General features: G+C 45.3%; 1 protein-coding gene across 5 annotated transcripts in view; it reads left to right on the forward strand.

Annotated features, from left to right (window-relative positions):
* Positions 1-579: 579 nt before the first annotated feature.
* LRGUK (leucine rich repeats and guanylate kinase domain containing) overlaps positions 580-17,610 on the forward strand; it is a 105,701-nt gene continuing 88,670 nt past the window's right edge. For 4 of the 5 annotated variants that reach the window (XM_044246593.1, XM_044246589.1, XM_044246590.1 and 1 more), the window contains exons 1-4: positions 596-882; positions 8,584-8,691; positions 11,048-11,129; positions 14,839-14,939. In XM_044246593.1, the coding sequence (XP_044102528.1) occupies positions 613-882; positions 8,584-8,691; positions 11,048-11,129; positions 14,839-14,939 (561 nt within the window). In that variant the 5' untranslated portion in view covers positions 596-612. Of the gene's footprint in view, positions 883-8,583; positions 8,692-11,047; positions 11,130-14,838; positions 14,940-17,610 lie in introns of all 5 variants that reach the window. The other variant, XM_044246592.1, reaches the window with a different exon arrangement.

Raw genomic sequence — 17,610 nt, forward strand, 5'->3', positions numbered from 1 at the left:
CAAGGGGAAAATGTAAATTAATTGCAAATCAGCTCCCGTCCTCCTCTGGTCCTTTTTCTTTAGTATCTGCAATTAAATAATAAAGACAGGAGCCGCGCCTTCTATTTCATTTATGCACAACGTGGTCTAACAACGCGCGGCCCGTTCAAAGTTTCAGTCTTAATTAGCTTTTCGACGGAGATCATTAGGGACATCTAACACTTTGAAAGTACACTCTGTGGAAAGGGCCTCTGCGAATCAATCAGGTGAATGAAGGAGGCTCACAGGTGGCGTTAGGGTGGGATGGAGTCTCCCAAAAGGACCTCCAGGTTAGGAGAAACCCATTGGAGACAAAAGGGGTGCGAAGAAAAGAGGTGAAAATGAGAAAGATAAGTAAAAAAGAAAGCCAGCGACTGAACGCACTAAAAGACAGGGGGAAAACACCCAGACGAGTCAGACGAAAAGAAAGAAAAAGCCAAGAGCCTGCGGCGGCTCCGACTGTAAACCGGGACGCGCGGAGGGGCGGAGATTGCAGCCCACAATCCCTTGCGGCGCCTCCTCCCCTGGCGTCCGTCTCCTGGGCAACCCCGGTAAACAAAAATGGCGGCCGCCGGGAGCGGTCCCCAGTGGCCGATGTCTTCCCCTCTCCAGAGCGGTTCACGAACCGGAGCCCAGTGGATTCTGCCGCACTCAGAAAAAGAGCGGCAGTCTCGCTGGTCTTCTTTTCCCATGGGGCAGAGATCGAAATGTACTTTCCACAAAGCCTCCTCCTACCTGCTCCAGCAGCTCATTCACCGCTCTCAGGAGTCGGACGCGGACGGAGAGGAATACGAGGGCGAGGCCGAGGCCGAGGGCGAAGGGGAATCCGAGGAGTCCTCAGAGTCCGAGATGCAGGATTTGGAGGTGTGCCTTACCCCCACCCCCACGCCCTCTCTCCCTTCTCCAGGTGTGGCGCCCTGCTCTTCGGGCGGCAGCTCCCCCACCACGCGCCCCTCCGCAGCCCTCGGGCTCTCGCCGTCCGGGGCGCCTCTCCCGACCGCTCCGAGGCTCCTGCTCCTTTCTTCCCGTTCCCTCACCGTTTGCCTGCATTTATTTCCACGTGTCTCCTTTTTTGGTCCCTAGCACATTGGGTGTCTTAAGAGTCAAGTTTCACAGCGTCCTGATGAAAAAGTTCCCACCTATTTGTATGGGGAGTGACAGCTTTAGCTTGGAAAAGTTGTGCCTCGACGGTATTGGGAGCGTGCAGAGTTCGTCCTTGGCAGCCCCTGCACCCTGTTCCGTGATTGTGAGGGACCCCAACACTCTCCCTCACTTCCAATCCCTTCATCCTCCTTCCGCCGGGGGGGGGGGAATTACTGTCCTGAATTAATCTGATAAGGGCTAACCCAAAGACCGAGTAATGTATTACTTCTGTCCGGGGGCATTATATACCAAGCAACACACACCCCCTTACAGGGTACAAACAGCTGGCGCACTGGTGGTGTTTTCGCATGTGGAGAATGTTTCTTACCTTCCCATCTGTATTCCCTGAGGTGTGGCTTTGCCTTCACATTACTGTAAATTCTCTTTTCTACTGTACATCTTCTAAACCTCACCCAGTTCCACCTCTTTCCTACACTGATCACCTCTTTCCTACACTGATCACCCCACTGCCAGTTGTTTGGTTTGGGGGTCAGGGGTGGTTTGGGTCTCTTACCATCTCTTACCACTTCCTTCCCTTGGCTTCTAATATATTGTTTGCCTCCCTTCGAAAACACAAGTTGATTCGCTTCCTTTCAATAAACTGTTGGGTTTTCCTCTTTGTCTTGGCTGCCGGGAAACTCAGAATCAATATTTTTCTTCATTTTAATAGTTTTTCTCTAGGGGTTTTTCTCTCTCCTTTCCTCTTCCTTCATGGTATAAACTGCTGCGAAATCATTTCTCAAGTAGATATAATACAAAAAAGTAGAATGTTTCCAGTACCCCGGTTCTGTGATATTTTGGCTTCCCTGCTCTGCATCTTTGTGCATTTTCCTAGCGCCCTCTTCTCCTTGAGGCCAAATATGTTTTTCTTTGCTAGTCCCATTCTCCTCCACAAACTCCTTTCCTCATTTGTCCTGTTTATTCATTTTCACCTGTCTGTAATTTGCATTGTCTTATGTTCTTCTGATTTTACTGTTAACCACCTACATTCTTTTCCCACTTGGGTTCCCTTTTCTCGTAACACCCTTCTATCCATTTTCAATATTTGGCCCATTTTTCCACCCTTCTCTCCCATTTTGAATCCTCCTCTTCTCCTTCCTTCTATTTGGGCTGGTTACACATTAGTTTCTCTTAATGATAGAAAATTATTACTTACGTTATTCATCTTTTGTTGATTTACTTTGCTACCCTTAACAGTGATAAATGCAAAACTAGCAGTGTTTTTACAACTTTGAGATGTTTGTATGGTTTCTACCAGCTTCCACCCCAAAGGAATTCACAGATGAATCACCGGTTTACTTTATTATTCTAATTAACACATGCTCTTGGGCTGTGGGTTTCATTAGTGCTGGTATTAACCTGTGTTCAGTATGCCATTAACAAACCGTAGGGGGGTGTTGACTTGAACTGGTTATCCCTGGCTTGTAGGTTGTGTGTGGAAAAGTTTATTTTTTTCCTCCACTTATGTTCTAAATATTAATATTTATTTTGTATTCTTACATCTTATTTTAGCTTTTTGGGGTATCCGATGAATTTTAATAGGCTGAATAAGTTGAAAACTTGGAATTGAGGAAAAATTTAGACTTTCATGTTCAAAGATTTATTGTCCATCTCCTCACCTGGCTAAGGTTTATAACGCCATGATGGTCACAGTTGTTACTGAGTGCCTACGGCATAATTTGTCTCAGAAGCCCCTGGTGAACTCAAGGAAGGTGGACCAGCTGTTCAGAATGCTGCCTTTGGTTAGTTTTGAGATTTTGAGTAAGTTATTTCACTTCTGTGTCTCCTCTGTAATCTGGGAATTCTAATGATACCTATCTCATAGGAGAGTTGTGAGACTTAGATGAGAACCATAAGTAAAATACGTACCATAATATATTATTTTTACTGATACAAATAATAACACATGTGTTTTTTATCTGCTAACTATATATAGCTTATTAAGTGATTAGGTAAATTTCATTGACTTTGAGCAAATATTCATTGAATGATTACTATATAGGAGCCATTCTGACTCCACACGGGTCCATCACATGTGTCTTGTGCATGGAAACTACTCTGCCAGTAACTTAATGTGGGTAATGTCTACTCATGGGATAGTTATAAACATCAAATCTGATAAGAAAGCCTGTTCAAGTTCTTGATAAGAGTGTCTGATACAGAGTAGTTTCCTAAAAGTTACAGAGGTAATGCATAATAACAATAGTAAAGATAGAAGAAAACGAGAAGTTTCTTGAGGACATAGGTGTCCCCTGTACTCAAGGTCAGCTAAGGATGTGAGTAAATCACAGCTGTTGAGCATATGAAGCGTTGTACTTAGGTGTGTACAGATGACAGCTGGATTGCAGGAATCATGGCAAACTTTGAGGGAAGCACACCCTTGTCTGGGTGGAGAGGGGGTATGTGGGCACACAGGTGAAGTGTGGGCCAGATTTTGGAGGGTTTTATGCTGTTTTCAGACCATGGACTTGGGTCTCTAAGCAGTGAGGAGCTCCCTTGGCAGCTGCCCCGACTGGGGTTAGATTAGAGGATAGTGAGTCTGGAGACAGGCAGATCATGAGAAGCCTCTAGCAATGTCTCTGGAGGAGAGACAAGAGTCCGGATTAAGGAAGTGGAAGTGGGAATGGAAAAGAAGCTAAAGATGAAGACATGTAAAATATTTAAGGTGGGACATTACTAAGTAAGTATTGGAAGTCTAGAATGACTGCTAGGTCTCTGGCATAGTCTGGGGACATATTAAGGCTGTTCACCACAGGAAATTTCCACCACAGTTTCAAAGGGGACAGGTGCGGCTGTACAGGAAAGAGTAGAGAGATGAATCACATGATTCTGGAAATCAGGTGAGAGGGCCTCAGGATAGGAGTCCTGGGATCATCAGCGTTGGGGTCTGTGGGATCATCCAGGAAGAGGAGGGCCAAGGGAAGAATGTACCCCAAGGGGGTGCAGCAGATGAAGAGAAATCAAGGAAGGCAACAGGAAGGGAATGGTAAGCGAAGAAGAAAGAAGCATTGTGTGAGGGAAAGCCAAGGCAAGGAAGATTCTTAAAAATGTGGAGTTGTGCTGCCAGTAGGTTCAACGGGAAGGGCCCTAAACAGTCCTCATTAGCTTTCCCCATTTGAGGGTGCTTGGAGACCTTGGCCCATGTGGTTTTGTGATGTCCTGAAGATGGAAGCCTAACCGAAGTGCCCCGAAGAGTGAGTGGGAGGTGAGCGAGGGGGCCCTAAAGGATGCGAAAGCAACTCTGCAGTAGCTCGGTTATTGAGGGAGGCCGGAGCTGTAGCTGAAGGAACAGGAAGGGACTCACAGACTTGTGTCGCTGGAGAACTGACAGAGTACAGAGTAACGATGGAGAGAGACCGGCTGACATCGCAGGCCAAGAGGGCTACATGGATGTCCCTGCGCAAGGTCCCTGAGGAAACAGCAAGTGGGGACCCTGAGTGTGGAAAAGAAGCAGTCTGCCTCTGACACCTGAAGGAAGGGCGTTCGGACAGGAGCAGAATGCTGGCAGGGTGGATGTCTGGTCGCTTCTGTGGGAAGTGGGGGAGCAGTGCACCTGCTTAGAGTGGGGACAAAGGTGGGGAGGCCCCTGGAGGCTTGAGGAGAGGTTGGAGATCTGACAGCCAGGGTGGGAGCTGAAAGGCAGCTGGTGAAGAATGAGGGACTGGAACAGCAGCGGGCCTGGAACAGCAGCGGGCGCAGCTAACGGTTGACACTGGAGTGGTACCAGCGTGCATGGCTTGGGGGTCCCCTCCCAGCCCACTCAGTAGCTCAAGGGCAGGAGCAGTTCTAATTCACTCAGCTGTGTTGGAGCCCCTACAGTGTACCAGGCACCGTGTTCCCCCTCCTACTTCATGCTTCAGCTATCTCGAACTCTAGTTTCCCCAGTGGGCCCTGCTCGCCTTTGCCTTTGGAATTTCGTACCTGTTGCCCTTTTGTCTGCAGCACCTTCTTGGTCTTCTTCTCCTGCCCCTTCTTCTCCTTTGCCAGAGTCACTTAGTAACTTAGGTCTTAACTTCATTGCTTTCTCCCCCAGCAAGTCTTTGCCAACCTCCTAATTCCCCCTAGAACTGGCAAAAAATAGATGCCCTGCTTATGGTCAAAGCACCCTGCTTACTCGTATTGTAATATTTATCAAACGACTTGAAATTGCTTGTGTACTTGTCGGTCTCCCAGACTGAACTGTAAATCCCTTAAGGACAGACACCATGTCTTATTCATAATTCTATCCACTGAGCCTAGCATACTGGCTGGCACATGCCCGGCGTGCTGTAAAGATGTTTGTCTCCGATGAATGACGAGCGTGACACAGTCCCTGCCGTAGCGCAGTAGTTGAGTGTGAACTTGATTCAGGTTTGGGTACGTGTGCGGTAGTTTGAGTCAGAGGATGAGGAGTCCAAGACTTAAGGGTAGAGAGACATTGAAATGGCCCAGGGGATACCAAGCAGGGAAGGAAGTGAGAGGGGACAGGTAGGCTCAGAGAGGAAAGGATGAACCGGCTAGAGATGTTGTCCTCACAAGACGAGGTTAGTGTAGGACCACAGAGGAGAATGCTAGGGTCTGAGGTTTCTAAGGTGGAACCATTCAGCATGATGACTTGGTCCGGGGCGTGGCCATGGCAACGAGTGGCTGAAGCCAAGTAGAGATCAATTTAAAGTGTCTGGAGTTGGGGCGCCTGGGTGGCTCAGTGGGTTGGGCCGCTGCTTTCGGCTCAGGTCATGATCCCAGGGTCCTGGGATCGAGTCCCGCATCGGGCTCTCTGCTCGGCGGGGAGCCTGCTTCCCTCTCTCTCTCTCTGCCAGCCTCTCTGTCTACTTGTGGTCTCTGTCTGTCAAATAAATTAAAAAAAAAAAAAAACTTTAAAGTGTCTGGAGTTGAAAAAGAAACACGTGTGTGTGCACGCGTGAGTGCTTGGGAGTAGGACGGGGGCCATCCTTAGGCTCTGAAACTGCCCAAGATCAAGTAGGGCTTTTAAAGGTCTGAAAATGACCAAAGATCAGAAGGGAAAAGCATGATGCTGATAAAGGGCAAGAACCTCAAGGGACATGCGAGGGGGTTGCCATGGGGACGCTTGCGCTGGGGAGCTGGGAAAATGCTGACCGGCCGGGCTCCATATCCATGGCTGTGTTGAAAGGCAGACATTTACCTACTATCAGCAGGGGGGCAATGTCTTCTCACACCAGGAAATAGAGGGTGTGGGTCAGGTAAACTTCAGAGATTTAGGGGTGCCTGGGTGGCTCAGCGGGTTAGGCCTCTGCCTTCGGCTCAGGTCATGATCCCAGGATCCCGGGATCAGCCCCGCATCAGGTTCTCTGCTCAGCGGGGAGCCTGCTTCCCCCTCTCTCCCTGCCTGCCTCTCTGCCTGCTTGTGATCTCTCTGTCAAATAAATGAACAAAATCTTTAAAAAAAAAAAAATTGAGAGATTTAGATGGAAAGTTTTGGAGAGGAAGGTAACACCTCCATGTCTAATCCTTCCCAGACGTTGTATAAGAAGTTGGAACTGTGTTTAGAAAAGTGAGTGTCTTTCCTCCGTTTGTAAACAGGTTGATTGGGATGGAAGAATGAAGCCTTAAGATGCAGACTTTCCAACTTCATCAGTTAGTGGAAACAACGGTCATTCAGTGGGAGCACTTGCTATAGTTCTAGGCAAAGCACTAAGAGCTTTACAGTATTTTGTTTTTCCTTCTCCCTAACCCATTAAGAGAAGGTAATAACATTCCCTATGTGCAGATAAAGAATAAGAGGCTCAGAGAAAACTTTATCTTCCCAAAGTCACAAATTCAAAATGGCCGATTGGGGGTTCAAACCAAGCCTGTGCAGCCTCACAGCTTGGGCCCTGTCTCCCCTATATGCATGAGCGATATTTGCTTTCCTGGGCTAGTGGAGGGGTGGCCCAGAGAAACTCTGGCTACTAGCACAAGCCTATGAACTTCGCCCTCCGTACCAGCAGCCCGAGCAGCACCGTTGGTTCCTGAATTAATATAGAACTGGAGAGAGTATTTTGCCATCATTGTATAAGCAGGCGCTAGTCACCGTTAATTATATCAGTGTGACTGATGGGATTACTGGGGTTGTGTCCTCGTGCTGATGTGCTGGTCATCATAGGGTTGAAGGCAGTACGGAGCTAATATGGATCTACCTGCTGTCTCTTCTGTTTATTTTTGGGGAAAGGGCATGTTGACGCATCACTGGTCATGGCTTTCTACATACCAAGGGCCAATCTCCTATGGCAGTGATTGTTACCTTTTAATTTATTTTTATTTCTTATTTTTTAAAGATTTTATTTATTTATTTGACAGAGATCACAAGTAGGCAGAGAGGCAGGCGGCGGGCGGGGTGGGGGGGTGGGGGGGGGACGGGAAGCAGGCTCCCCGCTGAGCAGAGAGCCCGATGCGGGCCTCAATCCCAGGATCCTGGGATCATGACCTGAGCCGAAGGCAGAGGCTTTAACCCACTGAGCCACCCAGGCGCCCTGATTATTACCTTTTTAATAAATCTTGTAAATTGTATGAATCCAGTAAAATTAGCTAATAGGAAGCAGAGAACCTGTTTTCTTTTTTTCTTTTTTCCCCCGCAGCAAGAATACCAGATTTAGCAAAGTAATTGCCTTAATTTGGATGCAACAATCCTTTCGGGTAGAGGCCGGCAGTCTGGGATAGTCGTTAGAATTGCCCTGGGGTCTGACGGAATCGTTTGTATTATACCACTAGCTATGGGGTTTCAGACAAGTTAACCCCTGTAAGCCTTAGTTTCTTCATCTGTCAAATGGAACTAAGAGTGTCTGTATTCAGGTTGTCAGGGGGATTCAGTGAATTGATCGTTAAGAGCTCTTCTCTGGAGCAGAGAAGCACTCAATCAGCATGGCTCTCACCACTAATAGTGATGTTTCCATTGCTGTTGTATGTCACTTTGAATACCTAATGCAAGTGACCACCCGACAATTTCGCAGCAATAAGAACACCTATTTGATAGATATTTGATTATATGTCCTATGTATGTGTCTTCAACATAGAATTTTCTTTAGGGCTGATAAATTCTGGAAGGGTCAGCTCCTGAATATGTAATATACTCAATGGGGCTATGTTTCTTTTTCTTTCTTTCCTTCCTTTTTTCTTTCTTTCTTTCTTTTTTTTTTTTTTTTAAGATTTATGTGTTCATTTGAGAGAGAGCAGGAGTGAGCAAGAGCAAGGGGCGGGACAAAGGGAGAGAAAGAGAAAGAGCCTCCAGTAGACTCCCCACCGACTGCAGAGCCTGATGTGGGGCTCGATCTCATGACCCTGAGATGATGAGATGATGACCTGAGCCTAAATCAAGAGTCAACACTTAACCAGCTGAGCCACCCAGGCACGCCTGGACTGTTTCTTTTCTAATGGAAGTCCTTTATCCACCTGTTTTTTTTCTTTTTGTTTTTGTTTTTTTTGCAGGAGAAATTTGATGGGGTCCTGAGAGAGGAGGTTGTGGCCAATGCCCTTCACCAGCTGGGGCGCTCAGGCTCCGGGACTGAGCAGGTCTATCTCAATCTAGCTTTACCAGTGAGTATGAGAAGATCACCATGGGGTGACTAGGCTACATCTTAATACTGGTTGGATCATATCTATTTTTTCTGGTGTTCATAGTTCTTGTGGTGGGCCTAGATCTCACAGTCTTTCATTTGATGGAGACTGGTGATAAGTTATTTGTGTTATGTGAGGCATCAAAGCGCTCTGGGCAGTCCAGTAATCAGCCCCTGAATTCCTTTGTTTTCATCCCCATCAGTCTGTTTCTTTCATCTTAAGTAATCTGTATTATAGTAATCAATGCTTTCTTTCCAGAAGTTGAATTTGACTCTGTGAAACCAATCAAAAACTCTTTAAAAATTTTCTCTCTGATCAGTGCCAGAACTAAAATTAATATCTAAATCCAAGGGAACAAAGTATTTTGGTATTGACTGCCCCCCCCCAAGTATGTCAAGAAATAAGTGCTTTGAGCCACAGCTCACTTTCCAAGATACCCATTATTAAAGATAAAAATGTGTTGTTCATCAATTTTCAAGATATCGATACTAACAATAATCTTGGCTTCACTTTTAAGGAAAGCTATAATAGAAAGGTACTAATAGTATTTCAGATTCTTTCTTCCTTTTGTTTCTCTATAGCCCTAGAAAAATAATTTAACTCTTTTTGCTTCCTTATTTTATGAAGTATTAAATATTCCTTGGAGAGCCACACAGTAAAGGCAGATACATAGGTGAACAAAAAGCACACTGAAATTTTGCTACTGTGCTATAATATGGCTGAAGTATGTATAATGAGCATATACAATTTATAATCTTGGTCTCTCTTGGATTTGAACTAGTAAACTATCCAAGAAATATTAAGCTCTTTTCACCCATGCTGGTTCCGTGGCATATTCTTCGAGGACAGCATATTAAGGCTGTAATCTCTTACCATTTTTATGTTACAGTATGTTCTGGATGACTTGGCCAGGTAAGCAGTAACTCACCAGGAGCCTCTGTGCGCACTGCCCTATGTTAGGCCCTGGAATGGTAGAGAATACCAGCACCCAATTCCTCCCCGCACAAGTCCATTTCAATCAATATTCTACTCATGTATGTAGTGCTATGCCTTAAATTGATCTGCAAAAAGAAACAAAAAAAGCAATCCTTTAAATCTTATTTCAGCTAGACGGACTAACGCTTAACTTACCTTGCCCCTGACCTCCTTACATTTGAGATATATCATATTGAATTACTTTGCCTTTATAACCTGTCTTACTGCATACACTTTCTTATGGTTGCCTGGTTTGGTGATACCCGCCCCCCCTATATCTAATGTTACACGTTATTTTTTACTTTTTCTTATTACTTACATACATAGCCTCTCTCCTGCCAAAGTCCAAGTTTCTTAAGGGCACAGTTCAGCTCTACCCCATCATTGCACTGTGTTTCTCATCATGCAGAATGCCTTGTGCAGGGTAGGGCTTCTTTCATATTTATTACATTATTCTTATGGCCTTCGTTAAACATTTTATCAGTGTGTTTGAGAACTTGCTTATCATGATACTTCATTGGTTGACTTTTTCTGATTTGGACATTGTAATATAAACCAGCGATAAGAGTCTGTTCCAAGGGATCAAATTCTCTTCCCCCATCCTGAAGTTCTCCAGAAGCACAATTTCATGGAAGGAATCTTGGAGAAGGATTAGGAGACTTGGATCTGCTTCTCTGTTGCTAATTTGCTGTGTGATTTTAGGTTATTCACAATCCCTCTCTGTCCCTCCTATTCCTCATCACCAAATTGGGACTAGTCTGCCTTATGGATCGCAGTTTTACTTGGTCAGATGAGATTACTGTGAGGGAGCTTTGAACAGGACCTTGTGAAAATGTAGGTAACAGTGTTATTAACGATCTGGTGACACGTGATCTCTTTAGCATTTCATTTAAATTCTAGGCATCTGCCTTTTCTTCTACAAGAGAAAAGATTTGGCCTTACTGCTATTATGTGGGGTTTTCTTTTTCTTCTCCTTTTTAAAAAAATAATAAAACTCTAAAGGTCTACCCAACACTGCTTTAATTTGCCTTTTCATGTTGTATTTGTTCTTGCTAATATCACTAATTTTCCAAGCTATTTTTTTCTTCAGAGGAATGCATTTTTTTAAAAAGGGTTTGTCACTGCTTTGAGCTCCGGTTAGTAGGAGACCTCAGCTGTAGTTCCCTCATTTAACTACTGTGCTTCTACTATAAGTAAGTATATCTTTCCTATACTTCTACTCTAAGTATAGTATAAGTGTACTATCATTACTAACAGAAATTCTGGATCTCTGCCCACTCTTACTTCCAGGTGTTGGGAGATGACAGAGTACTAACCTGTTAAAGCAGCATTAAAGTCTTTTTACCTTTTATCTTCTCAGGGTTGTGATTTAATTGATATTAGCATTCTCTGTGAATATGTTCACCTACAGAAGTTGGATCTTTCAGTAAATAAAATTGAAGGTATGTAATTTTCGTTCTAGTAGATTGATGCATCATTCAGTTATTTCGAAATTAAAGCTGTGCAGTATGTCATAGAGGTTAATACTACAAAACTTGGTGTAAGCGCTACTATGGATCCCTTTACATATCGAAGCTCTGCTTTGCATCTAAAAAAGGCACCATGGGGGATGAGTAAAGTCAGCTGACATGCAACATAGTCTGTGGTTCAAATCGTTCAGTGGTGTTGAAGCGTATCCCGTGAAATGTTTGCTTTGTTTTTTCCTTGTTTTTAAGATTTTTTTTTTAATTTATTTATTTGACAGAGAGAAATCACAAGTAGGCAGAGAGGCAGGCAGAGGGAGAGAGAGAGGAGGAAGCAGGCTCCCTGCCTAGCAGAGAGCCCAATGCGGGACCCTGAGACCATGACCCGAGCCGAAGGCAGCGGCTTAACCCACTGAGCCACCCAGGCGCCCCTTGTTTTTTCCTTGTAAGAGACACCTCCTTACTTCTTTCATACTTCCTGAATATTTGATGATTCCCTTGTCTTTCCCCCTATTAGTTTATTCAGTACAGATGAATTAGTCCTTCGCCCCCTCCCACCATTTTTTCCTTTAACGGATTCTTTTTTAATTTTGTTTTTGCATCTACATTTTAATTCTGGCCACCTACTTCTTTTCTTCTTACTTGAGTGCCAGGGATTCCACACATTTATTTTTTCCTTTTTTCTTTCTTTTTTTTTTTTTACTGTCTCTTTACATGTAGCTGGTTCTTCCACTGCACCACTTGTGGTTCTCCGTACTGTATTTGTTGTGAAATCTTGCTCACATTTAATGCAATTAGTCACATTTTCTTCAAACCTTGATTCTTGTTTTCTAATCTTATTTGAAGTTAAAGTGTCCAATTTCTTTTCGTTAGACTTGGAGGGAACTCAGCAGTTGTTTTCGACCTGCTTTTTTGCTGATCATCTTTCCACTGGTGGCTTTAGCCTGTCTTTTTCATGACGGTTGAATGTTGCTGAATGGTTTTCTCTGGCCCCTTTCTGATTTCTTCCCCTCCTAGGAGAGCAGTAATTAAAATCCATCCGTTAAAAAAAAAAAAATCCAGCTGTGCAATTCAGTGGCTGAGAACCAGTCCAACATCATTTTTTCCTCTAATGCTACTGTTTGTGAGTTATTTTTTTCTAGTTTTAGAAACCTTTTTTTTCAATGGAAAATTACAAACATGTGCACAAGAGACAATTATAATGAACTTTCAGGTTCAACATTTAACCAGTAGTGTTATCTGGTTTCACCTATACCTTCCTGACCGCCTCCCCCAGGGTTATTAAGATTTTAGAGCAAGCCCAAGCACAGGGAGGGGAGGGGCAGAGGGAGAAGCAGACTCCTCACTGAGCAGCGAGATCCATTCCTGGGTCGGGGAGAACATGACCTAATCCCCTAAACCAAAGGCAGACACTTAACTGAGTGAGTGAGGTAGGCGCCCCCGCTAGGGTTATTTTTAATCAAATCCCAGATATCCTGTCATCAGGAAGTGTTTTTCAGTGTCACCGGCAGGAGCTACCCTGCCCGCCACCACTCCCAGGTTTAAACGTTTCTATCCCTGGGTAAGGAATTGCAATGTGATGGGAAATGGCAGCAATGCCCCAATGGTGGCCTCATACCCCTCAGCCTGAGCTGGGACTCCGCAATTGCGAAGGGAGCTTTCCTCAGATCAGTTGTCTTTAATCTTTAAGGGCATCCAGTGTTTGAGAACCTACTATGTGTAAGGCACAGTATATTTTCTTTTTTTTTTTTAATTCATGTTCTGATGTAGACCAGATTTTCACTTGAATCAGAATCACCTAGTGGGGGAGGGGGTTGCGGGCGTTAAAACACCGGAGGCTGGGCCCCGCCCTCAGTTTGATTCTGTATATCTGGGGTGGGACTCGAGAATTTGCATTTCTGATTAGTTCCTCTGGGAAGCCGGATGTGCCCGACCCAGGACCTCAGTTTGAGAACCACCCTTGTAGACGCGAGGAGCTCCTGCCATCTGGTGGACACGGAGGTCACTGCACCAAGTAGGGATTAACGGGCCGGTCAGAGTTAAGAGGGCCAACAATCAGACCCTGCATTTTTTTCCTCTGATGATTTGAAAGGGTTGGTCATCTACAGAACTGGGATGTACTCGCCATTTCCGTAGCTCCCTTTCAGTGGTAGCAGCTGCTTCTGCTTCAGGACAGCTCCATGGCCCAGCACTTACCTGCCCACAGAAAGATCAGCTCTAAGGAGGCCTGGGGTCCGCTGGATGGTAATAGAGTTGACTGAAAGAAATGGGAGCTGAGCTCAGGAAGGACAAATAGGCAAGACTTATAAAGTCATGACAGTTTCACCTTAAGACTCCTTTTCCAGGCAGCCTTCCTTGATTCACTCATTAAGTCCCACCAATTAAGTCTCAGTTTATTGTCCATCCTAGAAGAATTCCATAAAGACAGACTAAAGACGGGTGTGATTTGGACTAGAGAAATGATGTAGAATTTGGCGGGATCTTGAGAAGGAAAGATGTTTGAGGGGGAGGTGGGCCGAGGGGTGTGCTCATGGTGCCTTCTCCGCCTACTCCAGGGTAGGCCCCCGCTGCTCCACTAGAGGACTTCCTGGGCGTGGGAACATAATAGCTGTTTCTGTGACCTAGAATGGAAAGAGAGGGAAAGCTGTTACGGTTACTCTGTTCGGGTGGGAGACTGGAGTTCCTGCTGGAGACAGGGCTGTAAACCCTCTTCCTGAGTCTTCGTCTAATTTATGCTGCTGCTTCGAAATGTGCCTCTGCTGTAGATGGGCAGAGAAGGGCAACACAGAACTTCACCATTTTTATGTTTTATATGTTACTGTCATTAGAGCAGAGCTGTCCTTTACTTAGTGTTCGAGGTTTAGAATATTTGCTTGGGATAAAGAGCAAAACTCGGACATACTTCTGAACCAATCCAGAGCCAAAGTAAAATAACAGCAATAATTTATATCACTTCAAATAATTAATGAGATTTAGGGCTAAGTCCAACTAAAACAAAATTTAATTTATAACAAAGAAACTTATCTCATTGTGGCATTTTCAGTCTTTGTGAAAAGACTTAATATAGTCACTTAGGGGCTAATTATCAAGGGGATTATCTATGGCTTTAGTTTCTCATCCTTTCCTCTAACGCTGGCTGGTGTTTTTTTTTGTTTTTGTTTTTGTTTTTTTAAGATTTTATTTATTTATTTGACAGAGAGACACAGCTAGAGAGGGAACACAAGCAGGGGGAGTGGGAGAGGTTGAGAAGCAGGCTTCCGGCAGAGCAGGGAGCTTGATACGGGGCTCAATCCCAGGACCCTGGGATCATGACCTGAGCCGAAGGCAGAAGCTTTAACCCACTGAGCCACCCAAGCACCCCGAGGCTGGTATTTTTTAAGAATTTGGCTGTTAGTAGTTCATGGGAGAGTGAGCTGGGACCTGGAGGGTGTACCAGTAGCTAGAAAAGTGTTGAGGAGGAGGGGAGGCCCTGGGGAAGAAGGTGAAGGTAGGAACTGGTGGAGAGTTCTCCACACTGCCTGTGTTTCATGCATTCCTATTTTTATTCATTTCACTTGCTTGGAATAATTAAGAAGTGCTTGCAACTGGCATAAGGAGAAAATGCTCTGATGTAACATAAGCTGTTTTTAATGACTTAGTCTAATTTTGATTTTATTGGCTTACCTTATTTCTTTGTTTCTCCCCCCAGATCTGTCTTGTGTGAGTTGTATGCCTTACCTTCTAGAACTTAATGCTTCTCACAATAAATTGACGACATTCTTCAATTTCAAGCCACCCAAAAATCTCAAGGTAGACTTGATCATCGCATTCATTCATTAAGTGGTCTGCAAAGTACATTAAGGCACAAACCAGTGCTCAGATAGGGAATTCAGACAGCCTGAGATACGGGAGCAAATAGTGTAAGTGTCTGAAATGAAATAAGAAGGGATTTGGGTATCATTTATGAGAAAGGAAGACGGTCTGTCTGCAGATAATCTTAGGAAGCTTTGCTAATAGTGTTCAGGTTGAAGAACTACCTTCTTTCTCTCACAGCTAAATACATTACTTTTTTTTTTTTTCCCCCAACAATGATTTCTGATCTTGCTTCTCTGAAGTTGCTTTTGCAACTGACACAGAACCAAACTATGTGAACGGGAGTCGATGGAGCAGCTGGCTCTGGGCCGTGTCTCGTGCTTTTTTTTTTTTTTTTTAAAGATTTTATTTATTTCTTTGACAGAGAGGGAGATCACAAGCAGGCAGAGAGGCAGGCAGAGAGAGAGGAGGAAGCAGGCTCCCTGCTGAGCAGAGAGCCCGATGCGGGCCTCGATCCCAGGACCCTGAGATCATGACCTGAGCCGAAGGCAGAGGCTTAACCCACTGAGCCGCCCAGGTGCCCCCGGGTCTCATCCTTCAATGTGCGTACAGTCACCCGGGGTTCTTGCCGAAACCAGGGATTCTGACCCCGGAGGTTCTGAAGTCAGGCCCGAGACTGTGGTTTCTTTTCTTTTCTTTTTTTAAGATTTTATTTATTTATTTGGCAGAGAGAGGGAGATCGCAAGCAGGCAGAGAGGCAGGCAGAGAGTGAGAGGGAAGCAGGCTCCCTGCTGAGCAGAGAGCCTGACTTAGGGTTCCATTCCAGGACTCTGGGATCCTGACCTGAGCCAAAGGCAGCAGCTTAACCCACTGAGCTACTACCCACACGCCCCGAGACTGTGTTTTCTAATAGCCTTCCAAGGGACGCTGCTGCTGCCGGTCCGTGGGCCACACTGAAACAGACAGTTTAAAGATTCGTGGTTCCCAGACTCTTCTGCACATTTCAGTCACGTGGGGACTTTGAAACACACCTGGATCTTCCTGCCAGAGAGTCTGATTCAAGAGGCCCAAGATAAGGCCCGGGTGTGGAATTTTTTTTAAGGACCCCCAGGTGGCTCTAATGTGCTGACGGATCTGAGAGCCGTCGCTGGGAGCTTGGGATTAGTGTTCGAGTAGACAAATGTATTTCATTAAATATTTTTAGGATTGGACATCAGTTATTGCCTTTTATTATCTATTTTGTTTTATTTACAAACCAAATGAACTCGGATCCCAAGTAGTAGGGTTTGCACAAATAGGAAAATTGGTTTGAAATCAAAATCTGACATCACCCATGCTGCTAGTGAGACGCTCTTTTAATTTTTCTTATGTTTAGCCCGTTTTTTTTCTCAGTACTGGGGTACAATTTTTTCTCCTTTGAAATTATACTTATTGCCAAGCTGACATTCCTTTGTCCAAATAAGCCATACGAGGTGCCTATTTGTACTCGGTGTGGGGCCCCGAGATCTCCAGGTGATCGGGAATCGTACTTGCAGAGCTGTTTCCTTTCTCCCAGAGTTGCTGTCCCGTTCTGCTTTGTCCTAAGCCCCGGGGTAATGAGTCAAGGCAACCGAGTGAGCCCTTCCCCTGGGAAAAACTTCCTTGGAATTTCTTCCATTCACCCTCCCCACCCTTTCCCCCAAGAAGGCTTCACCAATGAACAAAAACAATGCAGAAACCCTGTCTTTAAGGTTCTGAGCTCCCAGAGAGTTCAGAGCAAATCTATCGGTCCCTGTAGAGAAGTGCCTGCCAAGAGCCAGACCGCCCCGGGTGACGCGCTCCAAGCCCTTGTGAACTCTGCGTCAGCCTGGGGGCCATGACCCAGGCCTGCTGGTGTTTTCAGGGCATTATCCTTAAGCAGTCCTCCCTGTAACGCTGTGAGGCAGCTGGGACGGTCCCATTTCACAGATGAGGACTCCAGAGTAGAGAAAGGGCAAATCACATATGTCATCTTCGCTGGGAGGTAGTAGGGTTGGGATGGAACCCAAAGTCTGCCACCCAAAGCCTGTATCTACCCAGGAAACCAGGCCTGTGTACCCCGTCCCACCCTCTCAGAAAGCTCTGCATCCTGTTCACTTATTATCTGTGAGCCTTGGGCCACCAGCCAGAGAAGGCTCACGTTTCCTGAACACAGGGCCTGTTCTTCCGCACGCTCTGTATTTCCCAGAATGCTTTGCTCTTAGTAGGTCCAGCAGGTTCATTTGGTGGCTGGGACTCCCTGCAAGCCTCCGGGTCCGGTGGAACTCCTAGGGGGAGTCAGAGCCCCAGTCAGAACCCTCTCCAGCCTCTCAGCACACCTGATAACACAGGTGCCAGAGGGCACAGTATGGGCATGTGGCCCAGAGAGGGCTAGAGTTCGAGAGGAGCAGACACGACTATGGCCCAAGAACAGAAAGTATTAATGGAAAAAGTGTCAATTATAAGTAAGCCTAGATCACTGTGTTGACTCCCGGTCCGTCACAATTACATAGAAGACCAAAGTGAATATGAAACTTCATTCGGTCGCCTCAGACTGAATGCTTTAGGTCAGCCGTGCTCTGTGTTTGACATAGTTGCAGTTTATATTGGCGTCAATTTTTGTGTTCCAATTGTTTGGGGGTTTTTGAACTAATAGTATTTTGTTTGCATA

The sequence above is a fragment of the Neovison vison genome, chromosome 4, assembly GCF_020171115.1.
Source record: "Neovison vison isolate M4711 chromosome 4, ASM_NN_V1, whole genome shotgun sequence".
NCBI classification, from domain to species: Eukaryota; Metazoa; Chordata; class Mammalia; order Carnivora; family Mustelidae; genus Neogale; species Neogale vison.